At 41.8% G+C, this 8,262-nt stretch overlaps 1 protein-coding gene across 7 annotated transcripts in view; it reads left to right on the forward strand.

Moving 5' to 3' along the window:
- The window catches only part of pard3ab (par-3 family cell polarity regulator alpha, b), a 289,056-nt gene extending 286,994 nt beyond the window's left edge, over nt 1-2,062 (forward strand). For all 7 annotated transcript variants that reach the window (XM_033651213.2, XM_033651215.2, XM_033651220.2 and 4 more), the window contains one exon: nt 456-2,062. In XM_033651213.2, the coding sequence (XP_033507104.2) occupies nt 456-852 (397 nt within the window). In that variant the 3' untranslated portion in view covers nt 853-2,062. The remainder of the gene's footprint in view (nt 1-455) is intronic.
- Nucleotides 2,063-8,262: the final 6,200 nt, after the last annotated feature.

Raw genomic sequence — 8,262 nt, forward strand, 5'->3', positions numbered from 1 at the left:
AGTTTGTGAGGCTGTAATGGTGCCTCATTTTCATTGAATGTGATGTCTTGGCTACCAGCTGACAGTATAATCGTTTTCCAGCAAACATCCAAACTCTCTCCCAAGAGGTAATGGGTTTTGAACAAACATTTTTGTTGCTGGCGATATTCTTCCCACCAGACCAGGTCACAATATGTTGCTGAGGGGGTTCAAGTTGTGTGTCACGGAGAAATAAAATGTTTGAGTTGAAGAGAGAAAGAATGAGAGAGCGTCTGTTGGCACTTTTGTGATTGTTTTTACCCGGATCACCTGATTTATGCTTTTGTATTAGAAATCCCAGTTCCTCAATGTGACATACCAGTGATAAAAAGACTCACAATTACAAAGTTGAGTCATTTAGGTTTATGCTCAAGACTTATACGAAACCAAAGTCAAAGTAAGGTCTCACGTTTTCCTCTCCCTTCCACTTTCACTAGGCAACCCAGGAAGAACCCCAGCTCCATTTCCCAGGATTCCTGGGATAAGGCGTACCCACCTGGCGAGGGCTTCCAGACAGCAAAGGACAACCCCAGGTACTCCAGCTACCAGGGCTCCAGGAACGGCTACCCAGGCGGTGGTGGGGTCAACGCCCGAGTCCTTCTGGAGGCCCAGGAGCTTTTGAGGCAGGAGCAAAGGCGCAGAGAGCAGGAAGCCAAAGGAAAGTTAATGCAGGAGGGCACTGGTAACAGCAGCTACGAGGGATACCCCACAGCGCACCTGAAGGACCCAGCCTCCCCCAAGGGTCCGTACCGCCATGATGTGCCGCCTTCGCCTTCGCAGTTAGCGAGGCTTAATAGAATTGGGTCCGAAAAAGGAAGACTTTTTTATTCTTGAGAAGTATTGATGGACTTATGATGAAGAGTTGAACAGAGAACTTGTGTGTCAGGAGCTAAGGGGATTACCTTGAAGGAACAGCAAAAGTGGATGCTACAAATCTTGACAAACAGACAACCTAGAGGTCTTATAGCTTAGCGATGATCGTAGAGGTAAACAGATGTGAAGTGTACTCAGTATGTGGGTGTTTGTGTGCAGTCCCTCGCTGTGCTGATGACCTATACCAGTAGTCAGTCACCCTCCTACAGACATGAGACGCTCAGTGCCTTCTCTGCATTCACGAACACGCTGCTTGTTCACAGTCGTCCAGGACTCTGATTCATCGAGATCTGGCACCGTCATGTACTGACAATCAAATGGGCAGACAGGCAAGTGAGTGGGCATTCTTTTGAGCCCACGGGGAGGCGTAAGTTGCTGTGTGGGTTTGTGTGTGGGCATGTGACAAGGTACATGTTTCACAATCAAGCATGTGTGACGTGGTTTTACAGTGTCCCGTGGATGACTCGTCCCATCGGTCACAAATCACCCTCTCTTCGCTGCGCTAAAGTTAACATCCAACCCCTACCGACACTGCCGGCGTTTCTCTGCATTCTGTTTTCTCGACTTCCAGTGTTTTTCCTCAGCAATCGCGCTCTCTCACTTGAGTGCTCCCCAGGGAAAAGAGAAAACAAGGCAAAGTGTATGAAAGAAGCAGGGCACAGTGTGTGTGTTATTAATAAAAAAGCCCCCCTCATAAATGATTCATATCGTGTGTTATCTCCGTGGAGGAGACCCAGGCAGAGAGGGTAGACAGCTCTGATCCTCTGCCTGGCCCCCCTGCACCGCTCTGGGCTTGACTCGCTGGCCCGCCCGCCTGTCTGTCTGGAGCTCTGGCTCCCATCCTCCTCTCGTTCTCGTCGCCTCTCTGTTCTTTACCTTTCTTTCTTCTACCTCAACACCCCCACCTTTATCCTCCGCTTCCCTCCTCGCTCATCTCCCACCTTCCTCTCATCTCACCCCTCCCCTTCCCCTTACTCTTCCTCCCGCTACCCACTACCACCCTCCTCCTCCTCATCCTCCTCCCCGTCTCCCGAGTCAGACTCTGCACTGAATTTTTCATCACAAGCCACCTGCTGCCTGCCGGAGCCAAAGAACGCAGCCACCAGAGGCACCGACAGAGGGCCCGGCTTCTGACATAAAGAGAGGAATAAAAGCGGAAAAAAAAAAAAAAGACAGAATAAAGATGGGTAGAGAGACAATAAGCCTGCCAGTGTGAGATTAGCTGGAGCTTTTCTCCTGTGTGTAACAAAAGGCAAAATTGTTGAGTTAATTGCTTTCAATTGCTGTAATTGCTTTCTGGATTTTTACCTTTTCAAGCATTTAGCTGACACTCTTCTCCAAAAATTACAGAAATCTTTCTTAGAACTGCTTTTTGGTCACATTACAAAGTAGTGCCACAAAGTTCATCTGCACGTTCTCACAAAATAGGCAGTGCAGGAACATTGGTGACATACTCAGGGGGCTACTTAGCCCGCCAGAACAGTGCGAGCAGTGGTCAGCCACAATCATGGTCACTCACAAATTCTCTACAAGTTAGCGGTCTTGTTACCTCAGTCACTAGCAAGACAATAAATAAAGTATTCAAGAGATGTATTTGTATGATCGACTCCTGTGTTATGACCACAGCTCTTTTGTGGAGCATTTGATACTCCAACAAGATAGCTCGTTAGCTTCGATAGTTTCCTCCATTTTGGACTCTGCGGGTTTCCATTCCCTCAAATGTTAGTCCAGTTTAGAAGGTTTGCTATTTAATAACGGCGAAATTTGAGTGCCAAAAGTTGAACTAGATGTGCAAATTTTTACAAATATTGACTTTGCCCCTGTAAGCAAGTCCACTGTATGTGGCAAATCCATTGAAATGAACTGATTAAACCTATGTTTTATATGCTGCCTGTGACTGAGCCTTCAGCAGGACATTGTTTTGATAAGGGATGTTGATTTCTTTTAAATCTAGTTTTCAAACACTGTGAGGACCACAATGAATTTCAGTTTGCCTTGAATGTATTTGGTTGGAGAAAGACATTTGAAAACCTGGACAAATGAAACCAAACCTACCTGTTTTATTGCAATTTGGGTCAACCAACCCTTTAAATGAAGTTTTAATTATGCCTCATGCTATCCCAGTGGCTTGCTATAGGTATATATCAGAAAGAAGACCTTGAGCATTGCCAACAGATGCTTAAAAATCCCTGTCACAGTGCTCCAGCCCTCTGTTATAATTGTTGCAGTAGGTGGCAACAGATCCTCTTAGTCTAAATCTACCCCTCTTTGACACCACTAATGTTTGTGACATGATCGTCTCTGCCTGCAAGCGAACAAATGAGATCGAGCTGAGGTTGAACTTTAAACAAAAGGGAAATACAAAAAAAAAAAAAAGACGGCCATCATCAGGCTGTGGAAAACAAACAGGCGGTGCGTAATTGCCCTTCACTCCTACACACTCCATATGCTGAGTGAAGCTGCATGACATACTTTATCTCCTGTTGGTTAATGAAGACCCTTGCTGGGAAAGACACAGGCTTAGTAGGGGTAATAAATGATGAGCAAGAAAAAGTAAGAAGATGAAGAAGAAGGGACTTTTCAATGGCATTAATCCAGTGTAGAAACCTGTATTTTAACCTGAGGAAAGTTCACAATACTCTGTTTTAAGCTAACTAAAATTCCCCTTCTGCATTATGTTTGTATTTAATGACACAAACGCACTAAATCCATGCTCCAATGGGGGTTGATGACAACTGTTACCAAATAAGATGTAGGTGAGAGTGGTTTTTAGTAAAAAGTGTTTGGTTGTAGCGGCCAGCACTTCCTGCTGTGAACACTTGTGCGTCTCGAAATGCAGACTAGCACATTTAGAAGGATGCGTTTGACCTGTGCTCTAAACGTTGTGCTCTTTGCTGTTCGGCTGTCCAGTTATGGGGTCTGATATCGATAAGTGCCTGATATTATATCATACTATTTTACACAAAGAGGGACACGATGTGATTGGTTTGTCAGTGACACTACAGCACACACACTACAGTGTGTTTTTAAACATTTTTAATATCATATTAAAATGTGTCATTTTTGGGGTACTCCTTCCCGAACCTTTTTTTTTTTATTTTATTTACAAGAGCCAACACTTTACGAGCGGTTATCAGTGTATTTGTATCCTGTTTGACATTGCCTTCAACCATGCTGTACCATGATGTGTTTTAAAGTATAAAGAAATGGAAGCTGATGTGCAATTGTTTTGTTTTTTCCAGAAAACTTTTACATGATATATTAAGAAATGTATACAGCCACTTTTTCCTGTACATATCAAATTTAGAATAAAACGGAAGGCTGTTCCATCCTGTTTACAACCTCGCCTGCCTCTGCCTGTTCTACCTTTTCTTTCCCCGACCCCCGGCTTTGAACCAGGGATCAGACAAGTCTTCAATTAAGCAGGAGGGACTCATTCTGCTGTCAAATGTCAACTCTGTCAGGTCTGGCTGCTGATGTCTTTTTCTGAGACCGACAGAGAAGTTGACGGATACAAGAGAGATAACATAAGATGTGAAACATCATTCCTGTGGGAGACTCGCGCAACAGACGGAATTGAAACCAAGGTTTGGCTTTTCTGCAACAACTGTGTCTCCCTGTGTAGGCAATCTGTCCAACACAGTGAGGTAATCTCCCTAAACGCCATTGTGCTTCCTGTTATTAAGTCAAACCTCATTCCCATTGTCCCTCACAAGGGATCTGTTGAGCTGCTCCCTGCTACTGTTTTTGTTCTGAAGGTCAAAGGTGACGTCCTAGCTAAATACCATTAATGCTACTTAAGCCAACCGGCTGTACGTGTTGGAAGAAGCTGAGATACGAAAACAGAGGGAAAAGAGGTGGAAGCAGAGAAATCCCTTTGCCTCATCCTGTGCTTTTATCCTTCACGACAGTCTGTTCTTTTTATTGACTTCATGGTGTGTGTGTGTGTAAGAGAGAGTGAGAGAGAGAGAGATATAGATAGAGATACAGAGGGAGTTGCACATGCAGAAAATTGTGTCACCGTGCCTTGGTCACATTCAGCCTTCAGAGCATTTCCTTCAAGGTGCACTGAGGAAACCCACATGTACACACACACACACACCGGGGTTTGCATTAGTGAGGATATTTGGCACTCACAAGCGTGCATTTATGAGAACACAGGATGCCGTTTAAGCTGTCTCAGTCCTCTTTACATTGTTATTCAAATGCTGCTGAAATATGGAGCATGCATGGTGCCTGTTGGGTTTACTGCAGTTCAAGTGAGAGGAGGTAGTTTATGTGAATGTGTGCAAAATAACAGGTGCACCTGGGCCTCATCCCTTATTGGCACGTATCTTTATGTCATGTGTTGCACACTACAACATGTCCCATGCTGTTTTTGCCCAAATGACAGTGACATGGTGGGGAAAATGAAGCTCAATGAGGGCCTACACAATGAGCCCTAGAGGATGTATCCTAATGGCTCTGGTGATCCGCTGACTTGTCATCCCGCGCCATTTTTAGGTCAAAACTTTATTTTGTCCAATACATGAGTTAATGACCAAATACCAGAGGTGGGACCAAGTTGTTGTGCAAGTCGCAAGTAAGTCTCAAGTCTTTGCACCCAAGTCCCAAGTCAAGAATGTCAAGTTTCGAGTTAAGTTCCAAGTCCTGAACTTTGAGTTTCAAGTCCAAAATAAGTCATAATGCGCTGTTCACCAAATGTAATGCCATTTTAACAACAGTAATAATATAACAGATTGACAAAAATCATGAATGCTAGTTAGAATTTGTATTTATTTGTTAAAACAGGTTTGTTGAAAAGTAATTTAGCTTTTAAGGTAATGATAGCTAAGCATTAGCTCGCTAACTAGCCTCAACGTTCTGTTCTTTGTTAATGTACACTGTCACCCTTGAGAAATAGATTAAATTAAATTAAAGTTGTGCAACTTCAAATGCTGAATGGAGATGGAGCTTGTTGCGTCTCCGTTTGTAAGTTTTGACCCAACATTTTTCATACTGCAGTTTGTTATTTGTTGGCCACAGTGTGGTTTTTGTAGCAAATTTGTCTTTAGTATCACTTATGAAACTTTAGTTCTTCCTGGTTTTCTACTGCAACTTGATTGGTTCAAGTGGATCTGGGGAATTACCATAAAACTTCTATTAAAAGTCTAGTCCCAATGAAATGCCCTGTCACATTTAGTAGCCTAGTATAGCTACACGTTTTGACAAATAAACACCTGTCTCAATGAGAGCAGCACCTACTGTTCATATTTTTAAAAGCAAACTTAAAAGCAAACTAAAGACCTACCTTTTTAGTCTGGCTTTTAGCTGATTTTTTTTTTTTTTTTTTTTTTAATTTATTTTATTTATTTTTTTGCTTTATTCTTTTAGCCTCTCTTTTAGTTTACTCTTTTAATCTTATGTATTTTACTCCACTTTAGTCTCAGAGTTACTATCCTATGTTTTAACACTTTTTGTTTATTTTCTTTTATTGTTTGGTTTTAAAACAGTTTTACTTTAATCATTTTTTAGCATTTTATGATTTTCCTATATCTTGTCATGGTTTTATCAGTTTAGCTTTAGCTCCTGTGTTTCCCCATTTTCGTTTAAGATAGCGTTTCCTCGGTCCTCTGTGGCTTCCTGCTGAGTCCTGACTTGGTGTCCCTGTGTGTGTGAGAGAGTGTGTTTTTGTGTGTGTATATGTGTGTGTGTGTGTGTGTGTGTGTGTGTGTGTGTGTCTGTGTTAAATGTGGGCTGGGAGGGTGGGTGGGTGGGGTTTTGTATTTTATTTTGTATTTTATTTTGTACCCCCTGATCCTTTCCTGCTTGTGTTCTGTAATGTACAGCACTTTGTGATACATTTTATGTATGAAAAGTACTCTATAAATAAAGTGATTGATTGATTGATTGATTGATTGAATTAGACCCCTGGTCTGGTTATCAAGCAGTTGTTGTTTTTTTTTAATAGAAGTTCTTCGGATATACAAAACCGGGTTGTTGGGTACCTCAAGTTTTGTGTCCATATGTCAATTACCATGTAAGTTATGCACATTCCTTTAGTTCGTCAGGGTCCTCTGACCAAAAGAATCAATTGGGTTTTTAATAAAAATGAATCCAAGTTGTGAGTATTGTTTTATGGGATAAAGTGGTGCTGTGTCCGTATGTAAGATGCCATAACTCACTCAATCTCTGATGTGCTGTCTGTCTGAGCCAGATTGAATGAATAATTCATAACTCATACATTATCTGAAGCTGAATTTTTATACAAGTAAGATTCATAAGTGGTTTTCCATCTTTGATGAGCCACGGTTTTGTGTGAAAGGAATTAAAGGCGTGTCCCAAACATAAGCCTGTTGATTTCAGTGAGCCCCGGCTGTTAATTGAAGTTATACAGTAAGTGCTGACTTGCTGGGAAAAAATAGTGTTTACATTAGTTGATTCAGGAAATCAAGGGAGATGAATTGATTCATGGCACATGTTTAGATAACGTACTTTATAATCTTTTGTCTTTGGGGAAGGTATAAATTATTATAAAGCAAAAAGACTCAAGTCCAAGTGAAGTCACAAGTTATTGGTGTGAAAGTCCAGGTTGAGTTGCAAGTCTTCTTTGATTTTGTCAGTTTGGATCTAAAGTCATTAAATTTCTGACTCGAGTACAAGTCATGTGAATAGAGTCCACACCTCTGCCAAATACCTGCAAAGCTAATGACACTCCCATCAGCCTCTGCTGTAGGCTGCTTTGTGTTAAGCTAAGATGGTGAACATGGTAAATATCATACCTGCTAAACATTAGCATTGTCACTGTGAGCATGTTAGAATTCTGTTGTTTTAGCTTAAAGCACCACTGTGCCTAAATGCAGCCTCACAGAGTCACTATCAGGGCTGTACACTGTTAAGTCTTGTTGTATGAGGTCATGCAATGTAATTAAAGATTTATTACATTGTTTCTATTGTTATCATTGACCAGATTTTTTTCCTTTTCAGTGTAATGATCCATGAAATAATCAGTGTGCACCATGTGTTTGGCGCGATGTCCAGAAGTTCCTTTAATTAAGGAGTTGTTTCGCTTGGCTCCATCTACACAACCACATTTTTTCTATTACCTTGCTGAAAACTGATCTCTCACCTAAAAAAAAAAACCTCCAACAGGTGATTCTCCGCGTGTAACCTTCATCTGGCTCAACTGTCTGCCAAAAGCTGCACACTGGGATCCAAAAACATCCATGAAAGATGGGAATGGCAGCTCTCCAGTGCAAGAATTAACCTCAATTAAATCATATCTTTATTAATAGTAAACATCAGGCTAATGTGTTTCGGCATAAAAGCTTTCATCGCAGCATCATGCTGATGACTGTCGGCCAGGTTTTTGTAATGCCTGTGAAAAATTAG

Source organism: Epinephelus lanceolatus, chromosome 12 (assembly GCF_041903045.1).
Source record: "Epinephelus lanceolatus isolate andai-2023 chromosome 12, ASM4190304v1, whole genome shotgun sequence".
NCBI classification, from domain to species: Eukaryota; Metazoa; Chordata; class Actinopteri; order Perciformes; family Serranidae; genus Epinephelus; species Epinephelus lanceolatus.